The sequence below is a fragment of the Vulpes vulpes genome, chromosome 7 (assembly GCF_048418805.1).
Source record: "Vulpes vulpes isolate BD-2025 chromosome 7, VulVul3, whole genome shotgun sequence".
NCBI classification, from domain to species: Eukaryota; Metazoa; Chordata; class Mammalia; order Carnivora; family Canidae; genus Vulpes; species Vulpes vulpes.
This window is the reverse complement of record NC_132786.1, coordinates 120,732,790-120,749,090: the sequence shown is the minus strand read 5'-3', so window position 1 is coordinate 120,749,090 and position 16,301 is coordinate 120,732,790. Positions and strand designations below refer to the sequence as shown.

The 16,301-nt window shown below is 39.8% G+C and overlaps 1 protein-coding gene across 3 annotated transcripts in view; it reads right to left on the bottom strand.

Moving 5' to 3' along the window:
• MET (MET proto-oncogene, receptor tyrosine kinase) overlaps positions 1 to 16,301 on the bottom strand; it is a 112,190-nt gene that overhangs the window by 35,334 nt on the left and 60,555 nt on the right. For all 3 annotated transcript variants that reach the window (XM_072764851.1, XM_072764854.1, XM_072764852.1), the window contains exons 4-10: positions 13,588 to 13,722; positions 12,641 to 12,814; positions 7,376 to 7,536; positions 5,146 to 5,248; positions 4,896 to 5,032; positions 4,060 to 4,221; positions 3,008 to 3,107 (exon numbers count right to left, since the gene is read on the bottom strand). In XM_072764851.1, the coding sequence (XP_072620952.1) occupies positions 3,008 to 3,107; positions 4,060 to 4,221; positions 4,896 to 5,032; positions 5,146 to 5,248; positions 7,376 to 7,536; positions 12,641 to 12,814; positions 13,588 to 13,722 (972 nt within the window). The remainder of the gene's footprint in view (positions 1 to 3,007; positions 3,108 to 4,059; positions 4,222 to 4,895; positions 5,033 to 5,145; positions 5,249 to 7,375; positions 7,537 to 12,640; positions 12,815 to 13,587; positions 13,723 to 16,301) is intronic.

The window sequence follows — 16,301 nt, the reverse complement described above, 5'->3', positions numbered from 1 at the left end:
ACAAGCAAAATTGGGTATTTGATATTTTCTTCTAAAAATAATTTTAAAAAATTACCCTACATTTAAAAATGCATGCTATAAGCAGATAAAGAAAACAGATACATAGATATAATAGAAACAAAATATTAGTTTTATACCAAATTCATATTATAATGCCAAAAGCATCATCTTGAAAAATGGAAATGAACAGTTTTACTGCCAGTACAATAATTCTCTATTAACAATAAGGAATTTGAAAACTATACAATGAATTGCTGGCTTCTGGGGCATAATGTGTATTAATTAATATTAATTCTGTTAAGATGGTATATTTTAATTTTATTTTTAGTATTTTTATTTTAAAAGATTAGAGTTTGCTGGACATAAAATTTATTGTGGCTGGATCAGTGTATCGAAATCAGGCCTGGCCAAGAATTTTTATTTGTTAAATAATAAATGGGTTCAATTCATCATGGTCAGCTTCAAATTCTATAAGCACCAAGGAACGTAGAAGGAACACACATTTCTTCATGAGGTAGTTCTCACAAATAATAGTCAAATATAATTCTCCCTTCTTGTCCAATTCTAATGTATATTTCTATTGTGATAATCCGTTTCTGGCTAAAACAAGAGAAGTTTACATTTCCAGACATGTAGAGATAAGATTTTTATCTTCTATCATTGTTTGAACCTACCTTGGGTTATGGAACTCTTATGCCTCACATCTACGAGGTTTTTATTCGTAATGAATGAATAAAGCCAAAAGATGTTCTACATGTCATCAGAATGCTGGTGAGGGGGAAGGAAACTTAGCTATTTTTTTAATAACCCAGGCTCAGTGTGAATTAGATAAACTAATAATTTCTCAGATTTCTAAAGTGTCAAATGCCAACACCAGAAAGGGTATTCTTATTTGGTTAATGAAAAATTGTTCTGTTTGGCTGCAGAGAAGTGGTGTTCTTTAAATTAATAGCAGTGGTATTCTAACTTTATTTGTGGCCATGTGTGGGGATTGGTCTTAAAGCTCTCTACTTCATACGGTGACTCCCAGGAGTACAATCTCTCAGGAATATGATAAAAATCTAATAATACACTTTAGAGGTGATGCAATGTGGCTGATTGAGAAGGTCAAGAAAAATCTCATTGGAGATGACCTTATTGTTTGGTGATTTGGCTTGACATTTCTAGCCCCAAATTGGTTTTTGTAATTAAAGAACACTGTGGCTTTAGTCTTCAAGAAATATTGGATGGAGAATCTAAAAGAAAGTGCTGTAATTCAATCTATCACCTGTCCAATCAAGACCTTGCTTGAGAGGGGGCACTTACAACTTTCATTTTTAGTTGAGTGCACAAGTCCAACTAGATTATAGTATTTTATATTAGAGAAAAACATCAGCAAAAATGTGAATCCTTGTAAATAACGCCAACATTCCTAAGGCCTAATCTAAAACTATCATTTTAATGTGATCTATATAAATTGTTAGACCATAAAATAGGTCAATCACTTTTGAGGAGGTATTCAGTTAAATTTTGATTGACCTTGCAAATAAAAGAAGGGAAGATGGAGAAATACCAAGTAACATACACTCTAGGACATCAGTCTTCTAATGCTCTTTCTCATTACTTGATAACATGCTAACAAAGGGAGAAGAACAGTAGCAACAGCGTTCTTACAGCGGGACGTAAGAACATACGTGTACCTGCCACTTAGAAAGACAAGGATTCTGCTGGAGGATTAGAGTAAAAGGGTAATATTCCTTGGTGCATTAAAAAAGGGATTCTATGGACTGAATGTTTGTGCCCTCCTCACATCACATGTTGTCATCCCAATCCTCAGCAGGATGGTATTTGGAGACGGGGCCTTGGGAAGGTAAGTAGGTCATGAGAGTGGAGTTCTTATGAAGGAGTTAGTGCCGTTATAAAAAGAGAAATAAGGGGCGCCTGGGTGACCCAGTCGGTTAAGCATCTGACTTTGGCTCAGGTCATGATCTCAGGGTTCTGGGATCGAGCCCTGTGTTGGGCTCCCCACTCAGCAGGGATCCCCCTCTGCCCCCTCTCCCTCCTTCTCCACTCCCTTCTGTCTCTCCCTCTCTGTCCCTTCCCCTCCCCCTGCATGTGTGCACATACTCTCTCTCAAATAGATAAAGAAATCTCAAAAAAAAAAAAAAAAAGACACACACACACACACACACACACACACAAGAGAGCTTGCTTCCTCTTTCTCTCTGTGCCACGCGAGGATAAAATGAGAAGGTGGTCTTCTGCAAATTAGAAACAGTGCCCTCACCAGATGCTTGGATTTTCTAGTGCCTTAATCTTAAATTTATCAGACTTTAGAAGTAGGAGAAATAAATGTTTGTTGTTTAAGCCACCCAGTCTATGGTATTTTGGTTATAACATCCTGAACTAAGATAGGGAATGATGTAGTTTCTACCTGTGTTGACTATCTTTAAAAACACTGCCTCAAGTTGATAATCATCATCTGTGTCTAACATTTTGTGTGTGTGTGTGTGTGTGTGTGTGTGCATTTTATAATGTTATAAAGTTAGCCTGAGACAAGAGAATTTTAGTTGTTGTATAAAATAGACTATTTGACCTGTGCTGCAAGCAAGGTAACTAGCAAAATTAAAAGCAAAACCTAGAGACACCTGGGTGGCTCAGCGGTTAAGTGTCTGCTTTCAGCCCAGGGCGTGGTCCTGGAGTCCCGGATTGAGTCCCACATCAGGCTCCCTGCATGGGGCCTGCTTCTCCCTCTGCCTGTGCCTCTGCCCCCTCCCCTCTATCTCTCATGAATAAATAAATAAAATCTTAAAAAAAAAAAAGTCTCACATTAGGCTCCCGCATGGAGCCTCCCTCTGCCTGTGTGTCTGCCTTTCTCTCTTTTTCTCACTCTTTGTGTCTCATGAATAAATAAATAAAATATTTAAAATAAAAAAAAAGCAAAACCCAAATGTCCTGTGTATCCTGAAAGCCAGGGGTAAAGGCAGAGATGAAGTGTTTTAAGTACAACCATCTCTCAAAGACTTACCACTGTAAAGTTCCTTCTTGTTTCATGGACATCTATTACCATCCTTAGGACACTCACTGAATTCAGGTTTTTTCCAACAGCTGTTATTGTGCTCCCACCACTGGCAAAATAAAACAGAAAAGTAGCAATATTGAAAGGTTCTTTCTCTACCATGTATTTTAAGAAAGAAATTAAATTACATCACATGTCATGACTACAGTTTATAGTCACAGCCAAAGTCAAATGGAAGTTCAATGGTCACTCTTCTTTGGAAACAACTTATCGAAACTGAAAATATCTTTAAAAATTCCTATTTAATAAGTTGAAGAAATGTATTTTTCTTTTTATTCACAAAGTATGCAAAAGAATTTTTTTTTTTTACTTTTAAAAATAAATCCAAGAAAAATGAACTTAGGATTAATGGAAACAGGCAGACTGAACTGGGCCCAATGAGATACTGACTCAAAAGGAGTCTTGTATAAGGAAAAGCTGTGTCTAAGGCAGGCAGAGCAAAAAATACACTGAAGAATAGAGGGAAAAAGGTAATTTCACTTTTGGGCACTCAAGTTAGTACAGAATTGACGTTTATACAATGTACGTGCATAAATACTATGGTGCCACATTTAACTGTTGCACTGAAATCCATTTAAACTGTAATAGAGTAGGATAAAATGTTTCTTGGCATGAACCTAGCAATGATAAAGTCAAATCGTACTCAGAACCTGAATGTAGTTTTCACTCCTGAATTAGAAAGGCAGCCTTTAAAAGAAATGGAACAGCATCAAAGCTAGAGATAAAACTGCAATTCCTCTTGACTATTTGACAGACAAATCATTCTTATGTTCATTATTATTTTTTTTTTTTAGATTTTATTTATTTATTCATGAGAGACACAGAGAGAGAGAGAGAGAGACAGAGGCAGAGGGAGAAGCAGGCTCTGTGCAGGAAGCCTGATGTGGGACTTGATCCGGGGACCCCAGGATCAGGTCCTGGTGAAGGTGGTGCTAAAGTGCTGAGCCACCCAGGATGCCCTGTTCATTATTTTTTTATACCCATCAGAAGATTATACTTACCTAATAAAAGATTTCGTTGGATGAATTGCATAGACAATGGGGTCTTCCTGGTAACTGAAGCTGTTCATCTCTCGGTTGGCTAGGTCAATTTTCAATTTAATAGGAAACTCAGTTGCAGTGGCTTGAGCTGGGGTATAACATTCAAGAATACTATCTGACACACTGAAAAAAAAATTAAGAAAACTGACCTTAGCTATTAGATACATATTTTAGAATTACATGCATAAATCAAAAGTATATCACTCATTGGCTCCTAAATGAGAATTTCCAGATGTGTCTAGAAAAAAGCTTTCTAATGTGGCCTATTTACATTTGACTGGATCCCAAACCTAGCCTTGTTGTAGAGAAGCCGTCAAAGACCTCAAAACATTTGGGATTTTAAGTAATTTTTAAAGTATCTTTTTGGTACTTGATTAAACTGAGCTCTTTCACCTCTAAGGATCAAACATAACTTCCCTCTAAACCCAATCTCCCCCATCTTTCTCACCTCCCCAAAGTGATTTAAGGAATTGCAAATCTTGATGGGAATGTTTAATTTATTGTCAATCACCAGAATCTCACGGCTCACAGCATAGCCGGGATCCTAACATGTAACACTAGAGAAGGTAGAGGGAAAGATGAAACTTAAAAAGTGGAATTAATAAGCATAAGGGAAGGGTAGAAAAATCAGCAAAAGGGTAGATGGATATGGGAAGAAGGAAGTTTTGTCAGTGGAGGAGTAAATACTATACAACTTGATTTTCCTCCACAAAAAAAAAGAACAATCTTTTCTTGATTTGTTACGTATAGAAACTAATTCTACTTGACTGATGCAACAAAAAATAAATATACAACACCTTTTTAAAGTACATGTTTTTCCACCAATTGAAATGTGTCTAGAATTCCCACTGTTGAGGTATTTTCCAGTTAAAGTGAGCAAGGTGCCACCATTCTTGGGACCATAACTTGGAGAAATACTTGTTATAATAGGATCCTGAGTAGGAAATAAGCACAAAACAAAACAAAGTAACTTGTTAATTTTATGACTCTAAATAGATTAAGTACCAAATATCCTAGTTCTTGAGAACATAGTGCTTTTAGACTTACCACATACGAAAATGTACTATATTGTGCTGTCCCTCGACCATTTGAAATAATTATGGATATATTGAAATGCTCGTTCACTGCAGGGCCAACTGTGCATTTCAGCCTGAAAGAAACCCCAAAGTTTAATATATTGCAAATCCAAAGGAATTTTCTGGTTTGGCTGTTTCACGTGAAGGAACATTAACTGTAAATTGTGAGCTGGCTACTCTGAATAGCAAACAGGGTTTTGTGGTATTAGGGCTAAAAATCGTATATTTCCACTTCTGTACTATTACACTTCACACAGACAACATGGAACTGTTAAACTTCATCAGTGTGGACCTCACCAATTGAAAAATTTATAATAATCTAGGGCTAAGCCTCTAAAACTGTAGGCATAATGCTTGGTGTACTTAAGATAAAGAAATAATTCAGCACCATGTGAAATACTGGGCTAATTATAAATAAACCAAATCTCTTCATTAAAATATGTCAACAGGTACATTTCTGTGGTTACACATGTCACATGTTTATTTACATTACTTTAAAAATCATGAAATTGTGACAGACTTTCCATAGAATTATTTTTGAATATTAATTCAAAATCTTACAGTCCTGAAAAAGTATAAATATGATTTGTTTTTTATATTTATTTATTTATTTATTTATTTATTTATTTATTATTTATTTATTTTTAAAGATTTTATTTATTTATTCATGAGAGATAGAGAGAGAGAGAGAGAGAGGTAGAGACACAAGCAGGCTTCATGCAGGGAGCCCGACGTGGGATTTGATCCTGGGCCTCCAGGGTCACACCCTGGGCTGAAGGCAGACGCTCAACCACTGAGCCACCCAGGCATCCCTGATTTGTTTTTTATTAAACAACTTTTTAAAGGAGAGAATGAATAGAGAATGAATCATGTTTTACTTTTACAGGCTCTAACACATAAAGCAGGGAGTAAGAACTAACAAGGGAGATTTCTAGAAAGAACTTGTTTTTCCATTAGCCAAACAAGTACGACATTAATAGACGTTACGGTCTCTAGACCTCTGCGTGATCCCGGAAAGAATTCTACAAGGTATAAAATAACCACATGATAGGAATAGGTTCAGCCATAAAACTTGAAATGTGTGGTTGTTATTACTACACGATAACTAAAAGTTTCTGGATTCTTCGTTCATTATGGGATTTACATTGATAGAAGGTGAACGTAGAAAATGGCAGAACAAGCATGTGTCTTGGATCAGGAGAGTTGAGTCTGCAGGCCTCTCGAGCTCTCACCCTCTGGATTGCCTCTGCTAAACCAGGCTCCACTTCTCTGAACTTCAGACACGACCTCTGTAAAATCAGTATGGGGTTGCTATCTCCTGGGATGAGTGGCTATATGAGATAAACGGCTGAGACACCAGGGCTGCCCTGCTCACTGAGTTTTATAGAAAAAACCATTGGAGACTATACTTGAAGATTTTGAAGTTGGAGCAACTCTAACAAATGCTGTTCTTTCAAACCTACCCAAACAATTTCTGAAGAAATGTTACAAAAATGGTTGAAAAACTCCCAGATGCTGGATTCTTCTTTTCTTTACCTCGGCAATGTTATCTTTCTTCTTTTTAAATCCCGGTGTGTAAGTAAGTAGGTTTAAAAACAAAACAGTTGGAAAAAAAAACAAAACAAACAAACAAACAAAAAAAAAACAGTTGGGCCACCTGAGTGGCTCAGCAGTTTAGCGCCTGCCTTCGGCCCAGGGCGTGATCCTGGGGTCCCAGGATCGAGTCCCGCATCGGGCTCCCTGCATGGGGCCTGCTTCTCCCTCTGCCTGTGTCTCTGCCTCTCTCTCTGTGTGTCTCTCATGAATAAATGAATAAAATCTTTAAAAAATAAAATAAAAAAATAAAAACAAAACAGTTTCTGGGCACTTGGGTGGCTCAGTCAGTTAAGTGTCTGCCTTTGGCTCAGGGTTCTGGGATCGAGTCCCGCAAAAGGCACTACCTCAGCAGGGAGCCTGCTTCTCCCTCTCCCAATCCTACTCCTCCTGCTTGTGCTCTTTCTCTCCCTGTCAAATAAATAAATAAGATCTGAAAAAAAAAAACCCACACAAACAAAATGCAAAACAGTTCCACAAAGGATGTTTAGAGGACCAAGACTTACTAACTCAAGACATGGAGTTTTGGGACAGTCTTTACAAGCATTCATTCTAAAACAGAACCTGTTTTCCAACCACATCCCAGCAAAACATTTTAAGATCCTTACATATTTGTTGTGCTCTCACTTAAGGTCAAGGTGCAGCTCTCATTTCCAAGGAAAACTTTGGTTTTCTTTAAATCAAATTTATTATTCCTCCTGAATCCGAAGTCCCAGCCACATACAGTCAGCACTGTCCCTCCTTCCAGGGGTGCACTAGTTGGGAAAACCTACAAGGACAATCAAAAAGTTTAAAAAGAAGTCAAGACATTATCTTTCGCTTATGTGCGAAACAAACAAAACATGCATCCACAGTCTGACATTTTTCTTTCACTGTCTTAAAAATGGAATTTTCACTGCAGGAAAAAAAAAGGTCACAAATTTCACAGAATCTGTAACAAATATTAAAACTAAGATGCTAGGGACACCTGGGTAGCTCAGCGGTTGAGTGTCTGCCTTCGGCTCAGGGCGTGATCCCGGGATCTGAGATCGAGTCCCACGTCGGGCTCCTTGCATGGAGCTTGCTTCTCCCTCTGCCTGTGTCTCTGTCTCTCTCTCATTGTCTCTCATGAATAAATAAATAAAATCTTAAAAAAAAAAACTAAGATGCTAAAAAAAAAAAATTGAAATCTTGGGGTGCCTGGAGGCTCAGTCGGTTAAGTGTCTGCCTTTGGCTCAAGTCATGATCTCAGGGTCCTGGAATCGAGCCCCACACGGGGCTCCTTGCTCAGCGGGAAGCCTGCTTCTCCCTCTCCCTCTGCCCCTCCTTCCACTCGTGCTGTCCCTTTCTCTCTCTGTGTGTCAAATAAATAAATAAAATCTTAAAAAAAAAAAAAAAGAAAAAAGACTGAATGCTGCTGAAATAAGTTGTTTTCAGGAGATCCAGAGATGGAACAGAGAGCAGATTCAGCCCGGGTGGAAATGGAGGGCCTTCTTGGGCCAGTCTGAAGTGAATTCATCTGGTAATCTTCTAGGGTGGAGCAGACACAGTTTGGGCCCAGACTTTTACATTCTTGTAACTTTCATTATAACTCTTCCATGGGCCTCCAGATCAAACTCTGACCAAAACCTTTCCTGGGCCCTAGTTGTCAAGCACCCATATGTGTCTCGCTTTGTGCACCAGCTGGGTGCTTGCTACTGCCTGTGCTGAGGTATTGCCCGCCCGGAGGAAAACAAAGTCACACAGTAAAAATACCTCTTGGTGCCCAGCGTCTTCACAGCTGCATTCAGCAGCCATCATGATGCTCGACACAGAGACGTATTCAATATGTATCTACCATTCATTCATTCATTATTCATTATAAATCATCTTCCATGTGCTAAGCATTAACAAATGAATGAATGAATCTATTTTTTTATACTTGTTAATTCATATTTATTACTGATTTGGTATTTTCCTTTTTTTCTTTAAATCTGCTCACCATTTGATATATATCAGCTGGCTGGCTGACACACTCAGCTTTTAAAAAATGATGTAATTTTAAATAAGTACATGCAGTGTATTATTTCTATTAGAAGTAGATATTAAAAAAAATACAGAGAGCCCCCAATGTAGCAATGTTTCTAATTATGTCTCTTGGCATTATTTTACATCTCATTGCTAGGACTGATTTTTTTCTTTTTCTCCCCCATGTTCAATGTTAAATAAATAGGTTCATTTTCCTATTGCAGGTTTACTTTGGGTGTGTTGAAAGTAAGATCTGAGCTCATTAATAAAATTTTGGCCAGTGTGACACAAGATAGCAAAAGGTGTTTATGAAAGTCTGTAAGACGACTGTTCTTAGGCTAAACCTATTAAAACAAAACAAATTTCCAAGTTAAAAATAAGCTTCTCCTCAGCAGCTTTGTCACAATTGAGAAAGGAAATGCTCTTTTTTTTTTGGGGGGGGGGGGACATATTGTAAATTGTGCTGTAAAGTACAATGGTGGGAAAACAGCAGCACCATAGAGGCAACTCGAAAATCAGTAAAGGTGTTTGCTAAAGGCCAATTAGCAAAAGCCTAAAAGTGATTCCTTCACAGTTTAGAAGGGCTTTTAGCAAAATTCAAATTTGGAAACATTCCCATCCATCCCAAGTAAAGAATTCCAAACCAAAGTCCTGGTAGCCCTTGCTACCAGATTTCCTTAAAGTCTTGGGTTTACCCATAAAATCCATCACACACCTGCGCCCATCACAAACATCGACTTGTCCAAGTCGAGGCAAATGAGAAATGTCAGAAATCCAGTAGGAGAGGGCGAGGCATCTAAGCCTCCTGGACTGTCTTCAGCCTGAGGCGGCCACATAGCTGCCTTTCCCTTGCTTAAGGAGGAGGTTCCCCCATAGAAAACAGCTGCCTAAGGCTGATGTTGGCCTGACCCTGCCGCTTAGATCCCCCCCCTCCTTTCTATGTAAAAATTGAAGTGTGTCACTCTACATACATCATTACTTCCTATATACTATATATATTCCTATATAATATAATATCCCTATATAATGGATTGGGTGATGATTTGAGAAAAGATGTTGAGAGTTGTTCAGCTGCTATGCTGGCGACAGAAATGGAGGTTCTAAAACCTTTGCTGGTCAGTTGGTCAGGATTCCAAAGGCCAGCTGAGCTTAGCTATCCTCCCTGGGCTGCGATAGTAGAGCAGGGCATCGGGAACGTTTCCCTCTTAGCTTATGGGGTAATGTTCACTCTTCCAGGGGAAAAGGAAGGAAGCGGTCTTGGACAACACACCCTGGGATAGAACCAACAATGAGCTGGCACTCTGAGCTATCCTGAAGGGCAGGGAAACTCTGTGGGAAGGAAATGAGCGTCCAGCATAAAGCCACAGATGCTAGGTCTCCCACCTGTCTGGACAGGGGAGTAACAGCCACAAAAGCAGCTCTCACCCTTTCAGAGGGGAGAATGGTATAAACGATCACACTTTCAAAATCCACCAAGACAATACATGAGAATGCTAAAACAACAATACCCACCCCCCCCATGGAAAATTAGAATTCGCCTCTTCAGTAGTTAAAAAATCACAAATATATTGGTGGTCGTGTTATTGGTGGTAGCCTGAATGACCCCGCCCCCACTCCCGCTGCCCCATGAGATATCATTGTTGCTTCTTATCTGCGTCTTCCAATCAATTAATAAGCCATTTTATTGTCTCACTGGGCCTGAATTCAATCCGACAAGATATGACAATTTTATCTTAATAAATTCAGAACTCATTGGAAAGTGCTCTTCCTTTTCTGAAGCATTTCTCATTGCTCTTAAGTATGAGATCAGATAAAATGTTTGAAACAAAATAATGGGCTTGCAATCCTGAAATCTCTCTCACGTGGAATTGCAAAGAATTTCAGCCACTGAACATCATGTACCTTGAAAAGCAGGTTAACTCACATTTACTGGAAAGTAAAACTATACACTAGTTGGGTTTTGTGCCTACAGTGTTTAAGACAGATAAGAAATAGATGAATAATCTGTCTTATTTTTTGCAGTAAGAATGCTAAATGTCACGGTCTAGTGCAGCATGAAATCGTCCTAACAACTATGAACCGAAAGGGATTTATGGACTCAGCTGCACTACTTTCCTCCAAACCGTACAGCCCAAGCCTCACTGACTTGTGCACGATGCGACGCAACCTTTTAAAATCACCAACTACACAAAGTTGGGAGTTAGGAAAGGTGTTGGCAGAGGGAGATTTAAAGACTGTGAGAGAGTGTCTGGTTCCAGAAAATCCTAAAATATTTAATTGTCTTAAAAAAAACCATTTTAGTATGGTTTGCATGACTAATAGAAGGAAGTACATCGGTCAAATTAAACGTTCCTTTCGTACAGGCTCTCAACTGCTCTGTATTTAAAACACCAGTTTGGCTATTCTTGAAACTGTTGTGACTCAGTTGCATGTACACACACGCACACAACCCCCCTCCCCCATATACTCTCTCCATATCTCTTTCACGGAATTGCTGAGTTCAGATTTCTCGTGTCTCAAATTGCCAAGGCTGTATGTTTAAACAAGTATAAAATTGCACGTGGTTTAAAAATATGCTAAATGAAAAAAAAAAAGGTGCATAATATACCACAGTATAGATTTGAATCTGTTTTCTTACTATCTTCTAGTTTATTCCCTGGCCCATCAAGCTAAGTCTTTATAACTGTGTTTCACCTAACAGAAAATGATTTGGTTTAAAACCCAGTCACCCTGCACAAATCTTGCCCCAAACCGTAACTAAACGAAAACAGCCATGCGCTTGGGGGAGGCGGGGTGGTGATTCTTGCTCTGACTTGCACGCTTTGTTTACTTGGGCTTGAACCAGGCGACCGAGACCTTTAACTTGAGTCTTTCACAAGAATCATTTACTAAAGTCCAACTGTTCTATATGTGGGCAGGGAAAATACATACTGGGTCCTCATGAGGGAATTATTTTCAAGAACAAATGTATTTGGATCGAGACATTTAAAAAAAAAAGCTGCCATGGAGATTTTCATAGCACCAAATATCTGCTTCAACAAATAAGGAAGCAGAGGGTTGAGGAGCGTGGCCACAATGTTATGACTGAGCTCTCTGCTGGAAGCTAAATTCTCTAATAGGAGGAGGCACTTCTGTCTTGTTTGGTACACATGTCCTTAGCGTCTAGAAGAGGGCGGCTATACAGCATGCACTCAGTAAATAGTTTGGGAATGAACTAAAAAATGAAATGGCTCACAGAGTATAGATGCTAGTATAGTCACCGGTTACATCTGTACTTACTCGTGCAGGAACTTTGAGGGAAGCCACACAGCCACCAACAGGTGTTCACTGTCCACCTGCCTCCCACAGTGGCCTGGGAAGGAGCCTCTATCTAGTCTTACGTGTGATGAGACAAGGCCACCATCTATCCATCACACAGGAAGAAACTTTCCGTCCTGTCTACCCCAGTGCGGCTGGCATCCCTAGCTTGCAAGGGTCAGCTGAAGATTCTGGATCATGCCACGAGCAGATCTCTCTGTGTGTGGTGGAGGCTCATGTCTGGGCACGGTAGATTATGTAGGTGGTGAGGCAGATAAGTCAGAAGGGAAGGGTCCCAGGATGAGGAAATGGGGAGCAATATTGCTCACTGGCCCCCGCTCTTTTATTCGCAAAGCACAAGGGAGAGCTACTTGCTCCAGGAAAGAACTACTTAGTGAATGTAAAGCAAGTAACTTCAGGTACAAGACGCAGGGTGATGTGTCCAAAGGCCACCGTGAAGGAAAACCCTGAAGATCGATGGGGCTTTGGCTGGTGTCTCGCAGCTAAATGAATAAACTGAATGTGAATTTTTTTCATTAATGGGATTTATGTTTACCAAAAGCCATACACGACAGCTGACGGATTCCTACCTCATAGATTGCAGGCAGACAGACCTCCTGAGTCCACGCTCCAGTGGGACATTCCTCCAGGTGCACACATCTATCGTGGCACCAGCCACACTGCACAAAGGGAGGGGCGGAGAGACACTGACTGCAGGACTGAAAATGCTCACAGCCTAAGCCATTCAGTGGGATCCTGGTGATCTGTGAAGGAAAGTGATGCAGAGAGCTTCCAGAGGGGTTGTTTGCTTGCTCAATGAAAACTAAATACACCAAAGATAAATGTAAATATAATTGTATAGAGTCTACCAGAGATGGCACCTATGGGTGAAAGTCATGCAACAGTAATTAAGTGATTTAAACAAAACCCCCAAATTCCTTCCTTTCCTCTACGGTTGGCGCACATGTGATAAACATGACCACTGCTGTCCAGGGAACACGAGGACGGTCATGCAATGTGAGAGGTTTTATTTAGGAGGGACATTCTGCTCTGTCTGAGACGCTTTTAAAATAACAAGAGAATATAATTTAAGCTGCTGGAAAGCACACTGAACCCCTGGGAAATTCTAAGTAAGTTTACATATCATTCGGCATCAGGATGCACCTCCTTCTCGAAGAGAAGAGGGATTATGGGCTGGTGTCAGATTCCGATTACATTTCAGGACTTAGCTGCCTGCGCTAGAGCTCTTCCCTTGGGACCATAATTCTCATTCCGCGTGCTTGTTTTTCTCACTGAGAAATACAGGACAAAAAAGGACGCATTATGGAGAGGACCTCCCTTTGGTCCAAGCTTCCTGAATAAAAATTTATCTTGGGTTCAGAAGATCTCTGGAATATCCCAGAAACAACCTGAGAGGGGAGAGGTGATTCCAAGACCAAGACAGAAAGCAGTTAGACAGAACCATGTGACATACACTGCAAATACCCACTCAGGAAAACCTGCAGCCCTGGAACCTCCGTGTGGGGACAGGGCTTACCTTCTTCCCAGTGACAACCAGTGTGTAGCCGTTTTGGTTTAGTGGGTGCTCCACAATCGCTGCTGGAGACACGGGGTGGGAGTCCAGGCGGAAGTTCACGTGAGGGGTCGACAATCCCGATCGAGAAACCACGACCTGAGAAACGAGACACGAAAGACCTTGGTCCAACAAGCTCAGTTTAGCTACAAGTGGAAAACGGGGACGATAATGCTAATAACAGATTAGGGGAGCTCGGGGGTATCTGAACCAAAGGCCCAATGGTTTATCTCATTGTAAATCAATACGACATCTCCTAATCTCCTGCCTTGAAGACAGCTCATCTGAACCCCCACGGCGGACTTTTGCATAAGATTTTTTTTAATGGTTTTTAGGGAAAGAGATCTTTTGGTCATCAACCAGCCGACGCAGACGGATCTTCACGATTGTATTGGGAACTGGAGGAGCCAAAACTCTCCCCAGAATAGAAGACCTCACTTACACACAAGGATTTCAGATTATTTTCTAAATTTATTCTCCCTCCCTGCCCCAACTGGGCAGCTTTCCTTGACGTAGTGGAATGGATAGTGGATGGGGAGTCTGCAGGACCCGGACCTAGTTCCAGCTTTGCTACTCTTAAGCCATATTTATAGATCTTCTGAGGTCAAAATAGGCCTTCAGGTATTATAAAATAACGTGCTGTGGTTTTTATAGACCATTGTCCAATCGGATGTTATTTCTTGAATTATAAAGTTCCGCTTCTGGACCTGGTTTTATAATAAAGGTCTGATGGTTTTAAAAATGCCTTGGAAATGAGGTTTGATGACTTGTGTCATTCTTGCTTTCGGGGATTTCTAACTTAGGATGTTTCTCAGCCATATAACTTCCATCTTCCCTGCTGCTGGAACCCAGTAATAATGAAGTCCAGGGATAAAATCAGAGTGACTACAGAGATGAACACTACCAAGACTTGAGGAGAGTTCTGGAGTGCTCAGAGGACTTTTACTCTTAAACAGGCAATCGGTTTGCAACTACATGAGGTGCAGGAGGCTGCGTGCAGCCCTGAGCCTGAAACTGCCTTTGTGAAATTGTCTGACATCCCAAATACCCTTTTATGTTTCATTGAAACTGTATTTATTTCCCGGGGGTATGAAATCATGGGACAAACATGGGCATCTAGGAGATTATGATTAATAAAATAACCATTCGACCTCAGCTTTCTCATCTGTAAAATGGGAATGAAAATTACAGGTGTAATTAAATGCTTAGTACTCTTAACAAACACACACAACATATGAATGTTCCAGGGAACTAGTTGTAAATTTTTTCTTCAGCACAAACAGTCAAGTAGCTTGAAACAATTTGGGAGGATTCCCAAAGTATTTAATTTACTCCCAGAGAGTAGGTTGTTGATAGAGAAACTAACCAAACTCACATATAGCTACAAAAGCTAAACATCATGACATTTTGTTCTAACACTTGTTCTATCCCAAACACTCAGCACTTTCAAAACATCTCCATTAAGCAGGGTGGCTATATTTGCACAGAAGTTAAAATGATGGATCAAAGGTCATTTGCTCAGGATGGGAAAGGATGGAAACGGTTGTTATTCCTAAATGTAGGGCCAAATAGTTATCTGTGACTTTCCTAGCCAAAGTAAAAAGAAGTTTAATCATTGGTCTATCTCCCCGTTGGGTACAGGGTACAAGCAGAAAATATCAGGATAACAGACTTTCAATGTCTCTATCCCAAATTATCGAGATTTTGGTTACCCAATTTTTGACTCACTTCTGATGCTCACCACTTGTTTTTTACTATCTGCCCATCCTCATTTTTTTTTTTTTTCATATTTCCCTGATTGGTACCAACCACTTTCAACTACAAAGATGAAAAAAAAAAACTCCTTCTCTCACACACAAGTCAAACACAAAACCAAACTCCAGCCTCCCTTAATAACTGGACTCTGTTCTCTGCCTCATTCTAGGCTTTCCACCTCACTGAAGATTATTCATCCCTTTGAACCTTCCTACGAATATTTGCATTTTGCCTCTCTTTTGTATCTTCTGTTCTATTCAGAACTGCTACATAACAATCAACTCTTAGCACCCCTTTTTATCCTTTTTGCTTTCCTTAGTATCATCTCATATTTAAAATAAGCAATCCCTTCCTAATTACTAGGTCATCATCTTTGACTTTATCAAATATCTGAAGCTCATTCAAATGTTCATTCCCCAGAAAGGATTAACCTTTGTCTCTCTTTTCATAAAGAAGCTCTTCGCATCTCTGGAACTTGGGTCGATTGATTTATTCCCCGTCCAGACTTTTTGTCTGGAGAGCACCATATGTATATGAGACTGAGCCAGTCAATGTGCTGAGAGCTTTAAGTGAATATTTTGTTTACTTGCAAAAAATCCTACAAGGTAGATACTATTATTTGCCATAAAGAAAATACAACAGAGAATTTTAGCTAGAAAGTACAAGAGTCAGGTTTCCAAGGAGCTTTATCTAATGCCAGAATCCGATTTGCTTGACCTCTTCTTAAACACTCAACTGCTATACTCTTGGAGCACCAGAGTAAATACTAATAAAAAGCTTCAACTCTGAGCTCTCAAGAGCCACTCATGAGTCAAAGCATTAAAACAAATTTCACAATATATTTGCCTTGCCAAATACTCCTTGTTTCAGTAATCTTGGCTGCACAAGATAGGTGTGCCTAAGGAGAAAGACTCCACATCTAA